Below are 20,999 nucleotides of genomic sequence, written 5' to 3'. Positions count from 1 at the left end.
ACTCCTATAGAGATGCTTCATTTTCCGGGTCTTTACGTCGAGTTGATACAGCTCCTCGCGAGTCCACTTCACTACCCTAAACGAGTAGAGTAAGATTGGAACGGCAAGCACAATTGTTGCTGCAACTTTGTTCCTCCCCGACAGTTCCGATGACGAGATCTGTCGAAGTTTGTGCTGATACTTGCAGCGGAGAGAGGTTTTCACTGCTGTTACCTCTTGTGAGTGGCGTTGTTCCACCCCGAGGTTAGTATACGTCTCTCCGGCATCCAGATGGTGTAGGATGCTTCCATCTATGAGCTGCACATCCTCTCCGTAGTCCCCGCACCGTCCTCTTTCGAGATGGACCATTGCACATTTGTCTGTCCCGAATTTCATACCGATAGCATGCGTGTACTCTTCCACCACCCTCAAGGACTGATGGAGATTCTTCTCTCCAGAGGCATAAAGTTTAAGATCATCCATATAAAACAAATGGGTGACCTCGAGTGTTTCTGAGCGCAACGGATAATGGCAATAGTGAGATGCAGAAGAGAAGGGGACTGAGGGAATCACCCTGAAATACACCCCTTCTGAAAGTGACCCACCCTATTTGAACTCTTGCTGGACCAGATGTTATGGTGAAGCTAGTTCGCCAAAGTGGTATCAGTTGTTCAATGCATCTCACTATTTTGTCGGGTACCGCAAGGCATCTCAGTAAATGCAAGATGATCTCATGCGAAATTGTACCAAATGCCTTAGGGTAATCGATCCAGGCCGTAGAGAGGTTACGCTTATATTGTATCGAGTCCTGCTTTACACATCTATCGATGAGCAGGTTCTCTTTAAATTCAGCGACTTCTCTCTTCGACCCTCTCTGATCATATATCCGTTCGAACACTCGGTCAACTGCGGTGAGTATTCGTATGTATGAGATGCTTGTAAACAACTTATAACACGAATTCAAGCATGTTATTGGTCTGTAATTCCTAGGAATCGACAAATCTCCGCTTTTGGGGATAAGAACGGTCCGCCCCTCGACAAATCAATCCAGAATCGGCTGCTCTCCGTCCAGCCATGAGTTGAAAATTCTGGCCAGATGGCGGTGCGTGCTTGGTAGTTTTTTCCACCAATAAGTGTTCAGCTCATCTGGGCCTGGAGCAGCAAAGTTCTTGGAACCCACAAGGGCTCTTCGAACGTCATCCGGGGTTATCGGGTGGCGCAGTTCATTGAGCTCAGGCTCTCGAAGCTCTCTGTTGAAAGCTTCGAACTGCGCTAGGGCTGGAGTGTCTAAGTTGAGTGGCTGCGGGTGTTCATAGATATCCTTCCAGAAGGATTCCACCTGATCAGCGGTCGGCGGATTATCCACAATACGTGGAAGCTCTTGGAATAGCGAGGTTTCTCGCGGAACCTAAGGTTTTCCGCGATACTGCTCGCTCGCCTCACTAGTGACTTCTTAGCAGCCACTAGCATTCGTATACTATCAAGGCAGTGATGTTTGGTGGTCAGCAGCACGCCTTGACTCAAAGTGTGATGGATACGTCGTAGATTGGCTGCTATTCGCCGCTATGCGGGCGTAAAAGGCCTGTTGGCCGCCCTGTAATACATCACACATTAGATAAGAGACGCGTGTTGTCTCGTCGACGGGATCTTAGCCTCCATCTTATGTATACGCCGTTTAATCTTCTGAACCGCAAGGCCGGGATTTCGTCCTTCCGATTCGGAAAGCGATTGGACAACGCTATACACAGCTATTAATTATTATTATTATTATTATTATCAAATGCTTTACACAAATCTAAAGATTGTGGTATAATAGAACGCACTCTACTGACAGGTGTCACTTAACACAGTTGACACTTGACATTGAGGGTGGTGCTAAAATGAATGACAAATAAAATGGTGTACAGAACCACACGTCCAAGTCTCTAATAAATGTAAAATTTAATAGGCGCTGTTTCCTATTAGTCGTAATTTTCACTGAATGAACCTCGAAGCATTCCGATTAGGCTAGAACCCACAGACAATACAAAGACAAAAGGCAACATTTTTCATTTTTGTCAATTTCAGTTTGAATTTTTGAAATGACACCTATGTTGAGCAGTGAGGGAAATGAGAATACAACAACCACACTTGTTTGCTGTTCGATCTCGACTACACTTCATTTAATAAAAAACAGGAAGCGTACATTGTTGCCAATATAGCAGTTCAATATTGTCAACGACATAAATTATTACAGTTTGATGTCAGAAACCGACAATCTATTGCTGCTGCCTCTGTATCTCTAGACCTACGAAAACCATACCGATCACTTTATAAAGATAATTGTTTTCCAAATAATCGTTAAATTTTTTAAGCAACAATCGTTCTGAAATTTTGAAAAAAAACTTATAATACCGAAATTGGCCGAAATTGTCTTTTCTACACAAAATTTTTTTGGGCATGATAAATCTGGTGAAACAAATTGCAGGAAATATGGTGTACATTTTTTGGGGTATTTTTACTTTCCTACAGGATTGGCTGAAACGTTTGTAGGCCAACACACAGTATTGAATTCATATGATTTTAGTTAAATCTAACCTTCAAAAGACACTACAAATTGCATAGCTATCGGACTATTAGTTTGTGAGATAAAAATTGAATAATTTCAGCAATATTTGAATGAGTATTTACTGAGATATTCCAGTTTAAATTAGACCTATAAAAACGGACAAAACTTTTGGAACAGCCCAGTAGTTAATCAAGTATTCTGCCGCTTCTATGGATATCGTTTTCGTAAGGAAAAACTTCACTCCTTCGATAAATAATTCTTTTAATAGCTACCAGGATTTGTATTATACGATATGGAAATTGCGAAATAATTTTGGCTTTAGACAAGTGGGAACCTAAGGAGTTTTAAATTCTTGAAAGAAGCACCGATTCACATAATTGTTTGTTGAAAATCATTGGTGAATGAAGTTGTATTCGTTCTGTTCGGGGTTGTTGGTAATGAAATATAATTTATCATTCTTTGATTCAAAATTGTGAAATTGTTTGCAAAATTTGATTTGTGAAGCAAACAAATGTGATCGACACACAGTATTCGACCGAAATGATACTCTAATAGTTATGACTAAATAACAAACCGATTGACTGACTCTTTACCTTCAATATGGTACCTGTTCCATTGGCATTATTGGCTCTGGCGAAACTCTCTAACCTCCCCTTGTCGCATTTGAAACAATATAAACTCCAGTCTGGTTCTCCAGTCACACAAATAATGGATTTTGAATCGAATGTGAAATCGACACTCACATATCTGTTCGTTATAATATCTTTATCGACAGGTAGTGTCAGAGTCTTCTTTTTCTTGAATAATACCGGGCACCATAGAGTGACAATTGGATATTTATCAGTAGTTTCAACAACTGCTATCAGTTTCCTAGAAAAATGAAATAGAAAAGATCATTTCGAAATTGAATTTTACCGCGCTGTACAGCATGTTGTATGTATAGTGGACTGTTTAATTCGAATTTCGCGGGCTACCTACGTACTTTCGATTAGGGATTTTTTAATTTTTCGTGTTGGTACGCTCGTTTCGAATATATGTTCACAGTTTGAGCTGTTTAGCGTGTTTATTTGTTGGTGAGAGGCATAAACGTTAGGAGTGGATCCAAGAATTTTGATAAAATTTTGTGTAAAAAATGGAATAGGTTGCTCAAAAAACAATTGAAATATTGACAGTGGCATAAAGTGATTAAACTCGTGATTCAAAAAAATGAAATGTTCACAAATGGTAGGGGAAGGTGAGGTATAATGATCCCCTTAAGGGAAAAACGTAACTGTGGCTAAAGTTGAAGGCAAAATCGCAAGAACTTTATTGCTGGAGGTAGTGAATTTACTTAACTTTGTAACTGCATACTTATTTTTTACTATATGCATGTAGTTTTCTTGTATTAGAGGTTTTTGTTAAAGTTTGGTAAAGGATCATTTTATACATACCTATGTATAAAATGATCCCTGGGGTACGGGTAAAATAATCCCAGGGATCATTTTATATCAAAAGTTATTAAACATTAATGAAATGAAAAACTCAGCTGTTTATCTTAATCATGTATTGTTCATAACAATTTAAGTAAGTTACACAAAACTTTTGCTGTCTTCTAGTGTCATTAGAGATCTTTTTTTGTAATTATCTACTACTCAATCAATAAAACTAAACAATAAAACATTGCAACAAACTCTTGAAAGGTTTGCAAAATTAACAACATACCTAGTCAAGCAATAGGTAATCAAATAAACTCTTCTTCTAAATAAGAAAAAACAAAAATAATACTCATCCCTATCAAAGGTACTTATCAATGTCTGAATGCAACAGAGAAATCAACTCTTCGTCCAAAAAATAATAATGTTCTTATCAGGAAAGAAATGAAAAAAGACCTTCAGCCCTAATTTTTTTCAAACTTTCAAATTGATTACTAGAGAGGCAAATATCGCAAGTAAAGTCGCCTTCATCGTCACTATCTACTCCCGCACAAGCCTCATGTCCCCATTTAAGACATACAACGCACCTAATCCACCCTTTGCCTTTACTGTCTTTGGAATAGCTTTCAGTACAGAAGAAGCATTCGGTATCACTCTCCTCTTCAGAAGAATCTGATCCGTTTTGCTTTTTTTGTCTTTTCCCTTTACTTTTCCTTTCCCGCCTCCCTTTCCTTTATCGTTCTGTTTGTTGGTCACCGTAGTTTTTATTTTATTCTTTTCCCTGAAGGTTTTTTTCTTCTATATCTGTTTTCTTTTTGGCTTCCTCTTCAAGGTATTTTTGCTGGTCAATACTGATTTGTCTACTCTTATTCGTCTTGCACTCGCTCTTTTTCCAACTATCTTTGGTGTTGGTCGTACTTCTCGGGGTGTATTAACACCAAAAGATGTGGATGGAAGACCAGCAGCCAAAGCTGGAGGTTATCTTTCGGAAAATTCAGACGTTGAGACATTTTTTTGGAAGGACGGTGCTTGCCGCGATGACTGAGGAGCTTGTGGAGATGTTTGAGTCACCATTGGAGTCGAAATTTGAAGTGGAGACAGCTGAGGTGTTGAATGAAGGGATTCTTGTACATCCATTTGCACGGTTTCTGCTAATGGAAGATTGGACGTCTCAAGGATCGGAATGGGAGGTTCTACCGTGTCATTATCAACATCCATTTCAGTTGTTTCAGCTGCAATGAAGTCCACATTAGTGAAAATGTCAGGGTTGAACGGATATATTCCTGTTTTGCTGAATCCATTCATACTATTCAGTGGAACTGCTGCTTTTAGATATCAATCAATCAATCAAACTGTACTTTATTGTCCAAGAATAATTATTCTTATTGACAAAGTGAATAAATAACAATGAAGTGGATATCCACTGTGTCCAATACATATGAGACAAAAAATATGAAAATATAAAATGTAAAGATGAATAATTATTTATATACACATATATACACATATATATACACACACATATACATACACATACACATATATACAGTGTGTCCAAGATAAGGATCCTAAGCATGGGAATCTCAGTACCTGTTGGAGATACAGCTTAGGTTAAATTAGGAAAAAGTTGTGTTCTTTAAAGCTTATTTACATGCCGTTTAGAAACTTGAAGAATTTTCATGGCCTGCTGAGATATTTGGGAAAAACGAGAATTTGACAATATCAATTTTATTTTTTTCTGACTTCATTTGAAAAGATATCAAAAAACGAATAATACTTTTTCATTGGCACTTTTAAGGTACTACACGATGGTATTTTTAGTTTTTATATCCGACGTTTCGTTTTCAAAAAACCATCATCAACTTTATTTTTTTAAATAGCCCGAAAAAAAAGTACACCCTGTATCTGAATCCATTTTTTATTACGAATTCAAGGATGTAACACATGCCATTTTTTTCTTTTTAGTTTAAGGGAAAATTGCATTTTTTCTATTTTTAAAATGTATTTTTAAGTAGGTTAATAATGATTTTTTTAAAGTAATGAAAACAGCAAAGAAATTAACGCATTTTTTTATTTAATTCAAAGGAGGTGTTCAAACAGGTTTCCGTTATTTTCCAAACATAAGTATGATCTTCTAACTGTAGAACTTAAAACATCACGTAACATCTCTGGTGTAATACTGTTAAATGCGACAGTTACACATTCTCGTAACTGCTGTTCAGTTTCAAAAGAATGTTGGTGAACCCCGTTTTTAACAAAACCCCATATGAAGAAGTCCAGAGGAGTTAAGTCAGGGTATCGCGCTGGCCAAGACACTTCACTAAAGGTTCCAATCAACCTTCCAGGAAATCGCTGCGAAAGATACTCTCGAACTTGTCTAGAATTATGTGCAGGAGCACCGTCTTGTTGAAACCAACAGTTATTGACCTGTGCCAGAGGTAAATTATCTAAACAGTCTTCTACATAGTTTTGCAATAAATGATGGTATCGTTCGGCGGTCAAAGAATTATAGTAAAAAAACGGACCTAGTATTTTAGTTCCTAAAATTGCACACCACATATTAAACCCAAAACGTTCTTGATGTCTTGATATTTTCTTAACACGCGGATTTTGCTGAGCCCAGTAATGCGTATTGCGGCGGTTGAAGATACCAGTATTAGTAACCATACTTTCGTCGAACCATATTATTTTTGAAGGGAAATTATAATCTTCTTCACACGCGCGTGTATACCATTCGCAAAAATTTCGGCGCCGTTCGAAATCCCCTGGTTTAAGTCCTTGGCAAATCCTAAATTTATAGGGGTGATATCTATTTTTACGCAAAATAAATTGAGCTGTGGATTTGGCTACTCCTACATTATTTTCGATTTGCCTAGTTGATATTTCAGGGTTCTCAACAACTGCTTGTAAAACATTATTTTGGGCTTCTTCTGAAGATTCCTTTTTTCGAGATAAAACAGGCTTTTTAAATGAACCATATTCTTTTAAATTTCAAGCCAGCTCTAAGAAAATGGACTTACATGGCTGCTTTCTTTCTGGATATGTATTAAGATACATTGCTGCTGTATTTACAGTATTTTTGTGGCACAAAATGTAGCACGTTAGCATGTCAAACTTTTCTTCATGGCTATAATGATCACCCGGCATATTCGACGATAATAACACAATATTATCTATTCAACAATAAACAATAATAACGACAACAGTAACAATAACTCTAAAAACAACAACTCGACAAACAGGCGCTAACAACAACGACAATTACTATTTTATCGTGTAATTAAATAATATTTGACAGGCTCGGTGACAGGTATTTACGTCAAAGCATTTGTTTGCAACGCCTACTTGAGGATTGTTTTAAAAATAGAAAAAATGTAATTTTCCTTTAAACTAAAAAGAAAACAATGGCATGTGATACATCGTTGAATTCGTAATAAAAAATGGAATCATATACAGGGTGTACTTTTGTTTCGGGTCATATAAAAAAATAGAGTTGATGATGGTTTCTTGAAAACGAAACGTCGGATATAAAATCTAAAAATACCATCTTGTAGTACCTTAAAAGTGCCAATGAAAAAGTGTTATTCGTTTTTTGATATCTTTTCAAATAAAGTCAGAAAAAAATAAAATTGATATTGTCAAATTCTCGTTTTTCCCAAATATCTCAGCAGGCCATAAAAATTCTTCAAGTTTCTAAACGGCATGTAAATAAGCTTTAAAGAACACAACTTTTTCCTAATTTAACCTAAGCTGTATCTCCAACAGGTACTGAGATTCCCATGCTTAGGATCCTTATCTTGGACACACTGTATACACACATATGTATAAATAAAATGTCCATATAAAATGTCCATATAAATAAGCACAACCATGACAAATAGAATGATGACATTCACTCACATATATTCGAAACTAATTACAAAACAATATCTAGACATGAATTTGATACCTATATCTTTATGCAAATATAAATGATTAAAAATGGTCATTGTAATATTCCTGCAGGTCATAATACGCTTTTGAAATGAGAAATACTTTTATCTCCTTCCTGTATTTTTTTTATTTCCGATTGCTTTAAAATGTTCAGGCAAATGATTGTACATTTTTTTGCTTTCGTATATTATTGAATTTTTAATTTGAGTCGACCTAGGTATTGGCAGGGAGATATGGCAGTTATTTCTGGTGTGCCTGGGATTTAATGGGTTATCATTTGATAAATGTCGGTTGTGAATCAAGCATACAGTCTCCATAATGAAAAGGCATGTAAGCGTAAGAATTTGATGCTTGATGAATAGTGGTCTACAGTGATCCCTTGCTTTGGCCTTGTACAAATAACGGATTGCTCTCTTTTGTAGAATGAACACAGAATTCCATAAGGTTTTCCTACAAAAACCCCAAAAGGGTAGTCCGTATCTAATATGGGATTCTATGAGTGAAAAATATGTGTTTCTGCCAATAGCTGTACCAAGCTCGTTTGTCACTACTCTAATAGCATAACAGCCCGATGCTAGTCTTTTTTTCAAGGACGTTATATGTTCCACAAACCCTAACTTTCTGTCAATGTGTATACCCAGGAATTTAGTGCTCGTTTTGTTTTCTACTTGATGTGTTCCTAAGACCAAGTTTTCGAATTCGAATTTGAAGGTAATTATATTAGTTTTTCCACATTGAAACAAAGATTATTTGAGTTACACCAAGATTCGATTTCGCAGAGTTCATTGGAAATAACTGTTTTTAGAAAATCCACATTTTTTCCATGCCATAGGATAGTGGTATCGTCCGCAAATAATGTGAATCGTCCTGTGATTGGTAAATATGTTAGATCATTAAGGTATAATAGAAACAATATTGGTCCGAGTACCGATCCCTGAGGAACTCCTGATTTGACAGGAGAATAATCCGAACACTTCCCGGAAATCTTCACAATTTGTTTCCTGTCACTAAGATATGATTCGAACCATTTGTAGACAATTCCCCTGAATCCATAATGATGCAGTTTACTCAGCAGTACTCTGTGATTCACGCAATCAAATGCTTTTGAAAAATCACAGAATACCGCTGCAACTACCTCGCTGTGATTCAGGCTGAGATAGACATTTTCAAGAAAAGAAAATATAGCGTCAGTAGTGCTTTTCGAATTTTGAAAACCGAATTGACATTGCGACAATATGTTATATTTCTGTAAGAACTTCATCATTCTCTGTTTAACGAGTTTTTCTATGATCTTCGATAGTGTAGATAAAAGGGAAATTGGACGGTAATTTGATGGATCGTCATTTGCACCACCTTTGTGAAGTGGGATTACTAATGCTTCTTTCAAAAAGGATGGAAAAATCCCCAATTCGAAGGACTTATTTATACATTCTGCCAGGATATGTAGTGCAGTATCAGGTAAACTTTCGAATATATTCACGGAGATTTCATCTATTCCTCCCGATTTCTTATTTTTTAATTGTTTGAATGTTTCTCTCAGTTCGTGAATATCAGTTGGCCCCATGAAAAAGTTATATGGAAGTTCATTTTGAAGGTAATTTAAAGGATCAGTATGATTATCCAAGTTTTCGGTGATTTTTTCAGCTATTGTGCAGTAATAATTGTTGAGAAAATCTGGGTCAATATTAATAGGAGGTGATAAAGAATTATGTTTTCCCCTCAAGTCATTTACTATTTCCCAGTGTTCTCTTGGTGTGTTTCGGCTTTTTTCGAATCTGGATTTATAGTATTTTTCTTTAGCGCTTTTGATAACATCTCTATAAGTTCTTCTATACTTGTTGAAATATGTCGAGAGAAATTCACTATTATTATATTTCCTGAGCATATGCAATGATCTCAAGTTTTTGGCTGATATTCGGATACCGTTGGTAATCCACGGTTTTTTGCATGATTTTTTTAATTTTCGCATCGGGAAACTGTCATTGAAAAGCTGAATCAATTGTCTATGAAACATCGATAGAGCTTCAGTCGAATTAGGAGTAATCCTCCAGTGTGTATTCTCACAACTATTTTGGAAATTATTGAAATTTTCCTTGCTATATATTCTGCCATATTTTTTTTAGAGCTTCCTTTGTGGGTATTCAATGAAATGGAGAAAGTAACAGCCTCATGATCAGAAAGACCTGCAGGAATAACTGAAGCAGTGACATCGTCAATGAAGTTACTTCATACATAGTCAATTGTACTAGCTGAATATTGAGACACTCTAGTAGGTTTTTTTACATGCATCGAAAAGTTAAATGATAGGAGTAAGTTGTTTAAATCATGAAATTCTCTTGATTTTGTATAAGAATAATTTATATTAAAGTCGCCAGCTACTATAATTTTGGCATGAATAGATAATTGCGATAATAGATTTTCGAGACTGTCCAAAAAAGCTTTTAAATCAGTGCCAGGTGCTCTGTAGATGCATACAATATAGAGATTATTTGAACTGTTATAAACAATGGAAAACTCGAATATTTTTTCTATGAGCAAGTAGTTGAATTTAGATATGTTTTCAAGTGGAAATATATCAGTAACTTTTTTGTTTACCAATATCATGGTACCTCCATGTGTAGTAATCTGGCGGTTGAATCTGGATGCAACAATATAGTTAGGTACGAAACAGGGTTCCTCCATATTCAGCCAGTGTTCAGTGACCAGGACCAGGTTTGGCCAATTTAGAGATTCAGCGAATATAAGAAGTTCGTCAATTTTATTCCTTATTGACTGGATGTTTAGTAGGAGAAGTGAAAATATAAGGTTGTCTTTCTTGTCAGTTTAATTGTTTTTGTTTCACTCAACCGCACACTATTAACATTTGTTTCTTCTATCAATCTTTGGGAGCTACTTGACTTAGGCGGGGATATAAAAAATGCTGTTCCTTTTTTAAGTCGAAAAAAATGTATTCACCACAGGCTTATTAAAAGCTCGCTCTCGAGCAGAAGACGTTGATTCTGGGGCACGCATCGTAATGTCCTCCATTAGACTTAAGAAGACAACTGCTCAGTAACAAATTTGTGACAAGAATCAAAGCAAAATCTTCAAATTTGGTTCCCAAACTTCATCAACTTACAATTTTCACACTCACTCATCGATACTGGCAGATAAAGAAAACGAATTTGTTGGTAGAAAGTTTCACCAGATCGTCTTCTTATGACAAAACGATCTACAAAACCGATAACCTTCCATACTATACAGAAGATTACGACATAATATCCCACGAGTTTAAAGTACATTATTTGGAAAGAAATAATATAAGTTGTGGGGGAGAGTTTTCAGAAACAATCAAGAGGCTGTGGCCAAATGCAGATTATATCTACACAGATGGATCAAAAATATCAGAGAAAACAGGCTTCGCATTCTATCATTCAAATACCAAATATTTCGAAATGTATATACTTCCCAATGAAGCATCCATCTACACTGCAGAATTGAAAGCCATACTTTTGGCAATGCAATATATTCTGACACAAAACAGCATTCATTCAATAATTTTCACTGATAGCAAGAGTGCCGTGGATCGACTGAAAAATTTCCGAAATCTTAATCTATTTTCTGAATTGGAAATAGAAATCGCCAGAGCCCATAAATCAATTCTCTTACAAAATAGGAAGATATCTATAATTTGGATAAAAGGACATTCCGGAATAAAAGGAATTGAGGTAGTAGATAGATTAGCAAAGCAAGCCACTGAAACAGGAGAAGAGTCCATTCACACCTTTATTCCACATACCGATTTGAATCGAATTTACAAGAAAGATTTGAATGAAATTTGGCAAAATCAATTCAATGAATCTTGGACAGGCAAAAACTTCAAACAGCTCTTCCCAAAGATTATTGGAAAGAGATGGTTTGAACAAGAGAGCGACAGAAAATACATAAATACAATAAACCGTTTACGATCAAATCACGCTATCTGCCCAGCTTACAAATTCAAAATTGGATTAACAGATAATCCTCTATGCTCATGTGGACGTTATGGCGATCTCAATCACATCATGTTGGAGTGTTTGCACCACATCCACAGTATAAATACCCTTTACTCTGAATTGAAATTTCATAATATCTTTTTTCCAATGAACTTAAATTGTATGTTAACTTCAAACAACAGAAATATATAGAAATTATTATACAATCATCTAATAAGATGCAAAATTAAAGTATGAATGATTGATTGTAAATATAGTTATAGTACTACTAACAATATATTCAAATGTGAACAGAAATTGAATCATATTATGTACAAACGCATTGAAAAAAATATATATTAACAAAAAAATAATAATAAGGGAACCAAAAATATAAAACAAAAAAAAAACACTTATTTGAAAAAAAATAAACAAAAATCAAAATGCAAAAACAAAAAGAAAAGAAAAAAAAAATACAAAAACAAACAGAAATGAAAATTCAAAAAGCAAAAAACGAGGGAAAAATCTATGTTTGAGTTACTACTCAATGTTACTTTCAAATAGTTTTTCATTAAAACAGTCTGGCTAATTGGTTCTCCCAAAGCCAAAAAATTTTAAACCACACACACACACACGAGCAGAAGACGTTGATTCTGGGGCACGCATCGTAATGTTCGGATGTCTACGTCTAAATTCACGAAGCTATTCAAGTCCAGCTATTCCACTCCAGAGTGGAGTGGAGTGGAGTGGAGTGAAGTGGATGATAAAACCAAAACGTTAGATTTCTCAACTAAGAAAAATATAAATAATAATCAACCAGTCAAGCTTCCGGAGTGTATTTTCATTCATTTCTGAATTTCTTTTCACATATTCACAAATTATCAAAGCGACTATCCACGTGTATATACATGATAAGACAACTTATCAAAAACGGACTGTTTAAGAGTAGCTTATTTCGCCATTTTTCACAGAATAATGACATATGGACTAATAGTTTGGGGTTCATCATGTCATCTAGATATTATATTTAAACTACAAAAAAGTAGTAAGAATTATGGCACAGGTTGAATACAACGATTATTGTAAACCTCTTATCAAAAATCTCCGTATATTAACTCTGCGATCTTGCTTCATATATAAATGTCTGTTTTTTTGAAAAGAAAGTTTTTGGCTTTCTACTACTCCATCTGATACAAAAAAAGGGGATGAGAGAATCTTCCAAAGAAAGAAAGGAAGTAATCAATTTGAAACTCTATACATGAATGTGTAGATCATGCAAAGAAGTAACTTTCAGACACAAACTGAAAGAAAGTCCTCCTGAAACAGCTACTTTCATATAAACATTGAATTACACGAAAGAAAATAATTCTTTCCAAACAAATACTTCTATATGAACACTGAATTATACAGAAGACACTTTTCTCTACTCAGTTTGTATTTCAAACATTTGTTGTGGAATACAAATCAGATAACATTCACATGAATTCTACTTTAAATGAATGATAATAAATTGCACTTACATAGAACACCGCCATCTTCACTGGTATACACCGATGTTTCGCCTCAAGACACTTGCCCCAAGGCTCTTCAGTACCAAATTGGATAACATTATAGAAAATACACACACTTCATTCATGAATTACGATTTTGAATGTCACGGAATAAGCTTGATCTGCTTATGTCATCGATGACATCGTAATCACATTCATTCACCTATTTGATTTAATCCCAGCCAAGAGGAATCTTATTTGAATTGAAGGGGTTATATTTTTAGGAGTGATTTATTTTTTTGGAAGATTCTCTCATTCCCTTTTTTTGTATCAGATGGAGTAGTAGAAAGCCAAAAACTTTCTTTCCCAAAAAATAAATCACTCCTAAAAATATAACCCCTTCAATTTAAATGTCTGTGTTATATTAAAAATTGAATAGGTGAAAATAAATTGACTAAGCAGGAGGACATACACTACCATGATACCAGGGCCAAAACAAATGTAAGGCTACCCAAATATAGATTAGGGAAATCGCAAAACTCTTATTTATATATATCTCTGACATTTTTCAACGTGTTACCGTATAAATTTCAGACTTTACACATGAGTGTGAACACTTTTAAAGTGAAAATTGAGAATATATATGATGGAATCGGCCGATACTTGATGAAAATCCATAACTAACGTATTCCAAAAACACTTTATTGTGAGATTTTCACTAAATTGTTTTACAAAAACGCAACACGTGTTTCGCCATACAATGGCTTCATCTGGCGTGTCTTTCAACTAATTCTACACATTCAATACTAAATATATATATAGTTTATGGAGTACCTGAAATCAAAGTACCTGTAAACGAAGTACCTGAATTTTAAGTAGCTGATATTTTACCTGAGTTTCTAACGAATTAAATTACCTGCACTTATGATCCATTTTCACATTTGAAAAAATATATTCAGTAACGGAGAGTTATTGAGTTCTAATTGATCATTCAGTAAATTACCCGAATTCCTGAATCTATTGATTTCTAAACATTCTAGATGATTAAGTTTCAAACTCTTCTCTTCTAAATGTAACACCTCGTACTCATGATTGAACTCGTGTCCTTCTGCTAAAAGATGGTTTGCAAATGTGGAATTGGTCTTTCTATTTACAAAACTACTCCTATGTTCTTTAATTCGTTGGAAAAATGTTCTTCCTGTTTGCCCAATATACAGTTTTGGACAGGAGCTACAAGTCAGCTTATATACTCCTGATCTATCCGACACCAAAGTTTTGTCCTTATTGTTTTTAATAAATTTACTTAGGTTATTATTCGTTCTATAAGCTACGTTTACGCCTTCTTTCTTCAAAAAACGGGCAATATTCCTGTTTGATTCCCCCACATATGTCAATGTCTTATAACTCACGTTATCGCATCTTGAATATGGGTAGACCAGATCCATGGCTTGCTTTTGTCGTTTTTTGGAAAGAATGGAGCTTACAATATCTACCTTATAACCGTTATTAATCGCGATTTGTTTGATCAAATTCAGCTCTTTCTGGAAATCCCTATCAGACAGTGGAATATTCAATAATCTGTGAATCATACTATTGAAAGTAATACATTCTGAATTATTATTCAGATTACATTATATAGAATTCCAAACTTTGGACACAGATGCTCGGGAAAAAGTTAATGATATAATTCATAAAAAGTATCTGATACAAAAGAATAAACTCCAACGATTGATTCAGTTTCAACTTACCGAGAAACAGGCCCAAAGTTTGGAAAACTATTCTAATCATAAGTTTTTCGACAGACTTGTAAATCTATCCGACACAAAATTTGCATTGAAGGAAACGAGATTATTGGAAAAAGGTCTCAGTCATAACATAAAACCGTATATTAATTCTACGATCATAGAATGTTTAGGTATAGAAACAGAGCTGGCTCTGAGAGGTACCTGTAGTTATAATAAATATGTTGCGGCAAACATTTTGAAATCTGAACCGGTTGATCAAATTCAGTCTGATAGAGAAAGTAAAATTGCAAAATCAATTAAGCAAAAAGTTAAAGATAATGAAGTGATTTTTACAAGAGCAGATAAAGGTCGAACGGTTATTGCATTAAATAAAAAGGACTACATAGGAAAAACTCTAGATTTCCTTAATTCAGGAAGCTACGAGATTCTGAGGAATGATCCGACAACTATGTACCAGAAAAAGGTTAAGGAAACTCTCAAAACAATAGAATTGGTTATGAATGGAAAGGATAAATGTAGAGCATTGATCATGAATCCACAACCACCAAAACTGTATTCTCTTATTGAATTACATAAAACCAATTTCCCGATTAGACCTGTGGTATCGTTCGTAACGGCACCTACTGTTAAAATCTCAGAAATCCTGATTAAATTGATTCAAACCTATACCAATTTCAAGCCTAAATTTAGTATAAATAATTCTTATCAATTAGTGGAAAATATTAAAGACGTAATCCTCCCAGATAACTCAAAATTAATATCGTTCGATGTCCAAAATTTATTTCCCAGTATCCCGCCAACTGAAACAATTGGACTAGTGGAGTGTCTCTTAGACAAAAACCATGTGAATCCACTGATAAAACAGGAGATTGTTGATTTACTCACCATTTGTGTGTCTCAAAATTATTTCCAGTTTGACGGAGAATTCTTTTCATGCAAGGAAGGATTAATAATGGGGAATCCTTTTTGTCCCTTACTGGCGGAAATTTTCATGGATAACATAGAGTATGAAATCCATAATAATCAGTTAGCCAACAATTTTTTGTACTGGTACAGATACGTAGATGATATCTTAGTATGTTTTACTGGTACAGATAGGCAATTAGGCAAGTTCATTGAATATGCCAATTCCATCCACCCGTCAATAAAATTCACCACTGAGAGGGAGGTAAATAATTCAATAAATTACCTGGACTTAACCATTACAAAAAATAACAATAAACATGAGTTTGCAATTTTCCACAAACCATCGTACACGGACATTATCATACATAATTCCTCCACACACCCGTACCAGCATAAAGTTGCTGCATTCAATAGTATGATTCACAGATTATTGAATATTCCACTGTCTGATAGGGATTTCCAGAAAGAGCTGAATTTGATCAAACAAATCGCGATTAATAACGGTTATAAGGTAGATATTGTAAGCTCCATTCTTTCCAAAAAACGACAAAAGCAAGCCACGGATCTGGTCTACCCATATTCAAGATGCGATAACGTGAGTTATAAGACATTGACATATGTGGGGGAATCAAACAGGAATATTGCCCGTTTTTTGAAGAAAGAAGGCGTAAACGTAGCTTATAGAACGAATAATAACCTAAGTAAATTTATTAAAAACAATAAGGACAAAACTTTGGTGTCGGATAGATCAGGAGTATATAAGCTGACTTGTGGCTCCTGTCCAAAACTGTATATTGGGCAAACAGGAAGAACATTTTTCCAACGAATTAAAGAACATAGGAGTAGTTTTGTAAATAGAAAGATCAATTCCACATTTGCAAACCATCTTTTAGCAGAAGGACACGAGTTCAATCATGAGTACGAGGTGTTACATTTAGAAGAGAAGAGTTTGAAACTTAATCATCTAGAATGTTTAGAAATCAATAGATTCAGGAATTCGGGTAATTTACTGAATGATCAATTAGAACTCAATAACTCTCCGTTACTGAATATATTTTTTCAAATGTGAAAATGGATCATAAGTGCAGGTAATTTAATTCGTTAGAAACTCAGGTAAAATATCAGCTACTTAAAATTCAGGTACTTCGTTTACAGGTACTTTGATTTCAGGTACTCCATAAACTATATATATATTTAGTATTGAATGTGTAGAATTAGTTGAAAGACACGCCAGATGAAGCCATTGTATGGCGAAACACGTGTTGCGTTTTTGTAAAACAATTTAGTGAAAATCTCACAATAAAGTGTTTTTGGAATACGTTAATTGAGAATATTCTTTTACAGAATGCAATATACATTGCACGAATACATTCTACTCTACTCTACTCTACTCTACTCTACTCCATGATAACTTCCATTCACACCTTCGATATGGCATTCTCAACTGGGGTATGAGTGCTTCTGTTAAAAAGAAATATGCAGTTAGAATAATAGCTAAGCTAGGGTACCGTGATTCATGTAGAGATGCTTTTAAACAGCTAAAAATTCTTACAGCTGCCAGCACCTACAAACTAGAGGCTAGTACATACGTTTTCAAAAATTAATCCAATTTTCAGTCCTCTCTTCCAAATCATAACCACAATACTCTTTCGAAAGATTTAATCGTACCAAACACTCACAGAACTTCTTTGTATGAAAAACGCGAAGAGAACAGTGGGTTTAATTTATACAATATGCTTCCAATAGCTCTTAAGAATTCCCAAAATATTAATGTGTTCAAAAGTTAGCTGAAAAAAATGCTACTTCAAAGGACTTGTTACACCATTCAAGAATTCACCAATCAACTAACCTGAGATATTGAGCTTTAGCACATTTGGTTGAAGTGTTTACTTTCAATACTTGAGAAATACTTGAAATTGAATTTATTGGAGCCTCTGGAGACACCCTACATTTTGTTTTATGAGAGAGAGGACATTGTTAGATCAAGATCTTCAGATGATGTGGTGCTGCAGGTTTTTCCGGGTTTTCCTGCAGTTGAAAAAGCAAATGCGCCACTGGAATCGATGAAGTCGCCCCGAAGCGCCAATTAATTTTTATTGTTGTATTTATTTTATTTTTATCGTTGTTTTAACACATTGTAATAATTTTGAGTTTGTGTTATTCGGTACATGAATTTGTTAATCTTGTGAGAAATGCACAATTTCACTCTTGAAAAATTGTGTGTTGATTATATTCTATTGGCTTTTTTATAGTCTGTAACTAGTTACATTTATATGTTACTTTTATTACTTGAGGATGTTTATCACTGTTTGTGTTATTGTGTTGTTTATTATATTTTGATTGACTTATAATATGGTTACATATTATTTGGACAGACTTTTATAATATAGTTACATGTAGTTATTTACATTTATATGTTTTTACATTTACTTTTATAATTGACATTTTCTTTGTTTATTGTGCATTGATTTCTGTACTTTGCAAGCAAAGAAATAATAATAATAATAATAATTATTATTTAAAAAAATCATTTTGTATAGACGAAAAATTTCCTACTCCACTCCACTCCGATCCACTTCGCTCCCCCCTACCCTTCCCCCCACCCTTCCCCTCTCTCCCCCCCTCCCCTCCCCCCCCCCCCTCACCTACCCTCCCTAACCTAACCCAACCTAACCTAACCTAACCTACCTAGCCTCAGGGCTAGTAGGTACTCTAGTACTAGACGAAAAATTTCCTACTCCACTCCACTCCGATCCACTCCGCTCCCCTCTCCCCTTCCCCTCCCCGCCCTTCCCCCCTTCCCCCATCCCCTCCGCTCCCCTCCCATCCCCTCCCTCCCCTCCCCTCCCCCACCACTCCTCTCCCCTCCCCTGCCCCTCCCCTCCCCTCAACCTCCCCTACCCCCTCACCGACTCTCCCTAACCTAACCCAACCTAACCTAACCTAACCTACCTAGCCTCAGGGCTAGTACTCTAGTACTAGCCCTGAGATAACACGTTGTCTGTTTATAGCTAATAGGGCTTGTCTGATATCAGTACGGATTGTTATATTTTTGCCAGAAATTCCTTTCCTGGCTATTTCTTTTGTGGCGATTGAGATACCAGCCAGTTCTGTTTGAACCACGCTGGTATTTTTTCCCATTCCCCACTTAATCCTTAGGCTTAATGATCTGGAGTACACTCCATACCCTGAGCCTTCTTTGGTTTTTGAGCCGTCTGTATTTATGCGAATTGCATTTATAGCATCTGACTCTGTGCTCTGTTTTATTTATATTTTGTAGGGTTCATTATGAATGTTGACTTAAGAGTAATAAATCCTGAAGACAACACTCTGAAACATGCAAAGTTTTTGGTGAACGAAAGTAAATGTTAATGAATTCCGCAAACTAATGGATAGTTGTTATTTTGGAAAGTTCAGAATAGCGACCACGGTTTGTGTGGAAGATCGAGAGTTGCCCTAATTTTTTTTTGAAAATTAGTTGGCAATTCTCGTTACAGGCCTTTGAATACTCAATGAACATTGGGAGAGGGGTGTAATTTACCTGTTTTCACGAATACTTTGATGTATCGCGACATGTTGATGCAAGAGGAAAAATCAAGAGCAACTTTTCAATTGCTATTTGTGTTTTACTTTGACAGCAGCAATTGGGTTCTCATAAGAAACATTTTTGTTATTAAAATGATGCTTGACTAAAGTTACCAGTATGTGGTTGGCCTAAATATTGAAGTTAATACAGATTATAAACTATCAGTTCCAATCTTGATCTATTCACTGGTTGCTTGCAATTAAATTTCAAACCAGGATGTAATAAAATAAGACCAACTGAAATTCTTTCTCAAGAGTCTTCCAAAAGAAACGTTTAATTTGGAGTATTGGCTCTTCTCCAAAATGTTCATACAAGAAACACTTGTTCCAACACTAATAATTTACTTGACGAAAGTAAATCTTGATGAATTCCGCAAACTAGTGAATAGTTGTTCTTACGGAATGCTCAAAATAACAACCACGGTTTGTGTGGAGGATCGAGATTTGCCACAATTTTTTTTTGATCAATTGGCCATCGTCGTTACATGCCTTCAAATACTCAGTGAGCATTGAGACAAGTTTATTTCCCAAAAATAATTGAACATATTTTTGAATGATTTTTAACGAATTACAAAATTATAGGACGTGATTAGAAAAAGGAAATGTTGAATAAAACATTCATTCTAAAATTTTTGTCTTTCTTGAAATTCACACAAGTTATTGTTCTATATAATGAGTTTCAAGAAGTTTGCATCGTATGGGAAACTTTGTTATTATCCATTTTTTAGAAAATTTTATTCCTGATAAAAATTGGTGCATTGCGAGAAACATAGATTCGAGTTGTCAAATTTGTGAACTTATGAACGTTGTACAGGGGAGAACAAAAAATATAAATTCTGATCAAGTGTAAACTCTCTTATTTTTGACATTATTGAAAAACTTCATTCGAAAAAGTTGTTCAAATTTGAAAACAATATTCAGATTTGAAATAACACCTACGAATAAATGATATTCTCTCCTCTCCTCTACTCTCCTCTCCGACAACTCTACTCTCCGACAACTCTACTCTCCGACAACTCTACTCTCCGACAACTCTTCTCTCCGACAACTCTACTCTCCGACAAATCTACTCTCCGACAACTCTACTCTCCGACAACTCTACTCTCCGACTACTCTACTCTCCGACTACTCTACTCTCCGACAACTCTACTCTCCGACAACTCTACTCTCCGACTACTCTACTCTCCGACTACTCTACTCTCCGACAACTCTACTCTCCGACAACTCTACTCTCCGACTACTCTACTCTCCGACTACTCTACTCTCCGACTACTCTCCGACAACTCTACTCTCCGACAACTCTACTCTCCGACAACTCTACTCTCCGACAACTCTACTCTCCGACAACTCTACTCTCCGACAACTCTACTCTCCGACTCTACTCTCCGACTACTCTACTCTCCGACTACTCTACTCTCCGACTACTCTACTCTCCGACTACTCTACTC

At 35.5% G+C, this 20,999-nt stretch overlaps 1 protein-coding gene across 1 annotated transcript in view; it reads right to left on the bottom strand.

Moving 5' to 3' along the window:
• tous (testes of unusual size) overlaps window positions 1–20,999 on the bottom strand; it is a 92,473-nt gene that overhangs the window by 61,847 nt on the left and 9,627 nt on the right. The window contains exon 2 of the mRNA XM_074184766.1: window positions 3,121–3,397. Within this exon, the coding sequence (XP_074040867.1) occupies window positions 3,121–3,397 (277 nt within the window). The remainder of the gene's footprint in view (window positions 1–3,120; window positions 3,398–20,999) is intronic.

This window comes from Leptinotarsa decemlineata, unplaced genomic scaffold (genome assembly GCF_025532065.1).
Source record: "Leptinotarsa decemlineata unplaced genomic scaffold, Ldec_3_MD MMD2_tig00026358_RagTag_RagTag, whole genome shotgun sequence".
Taxonomy (NCBI): domain Eukaryota; kingdom Metazoa; phylum Arthropoda; class Insecta; order Coleoptera; family Chrysomelidae; genus Leptinotarsa; species Leptinotarsa decemlineata.
Note: the sequence above shows the minus strand (reverse complement) of the source record. Positions and strands in the feature narration are given on the sequence as shown.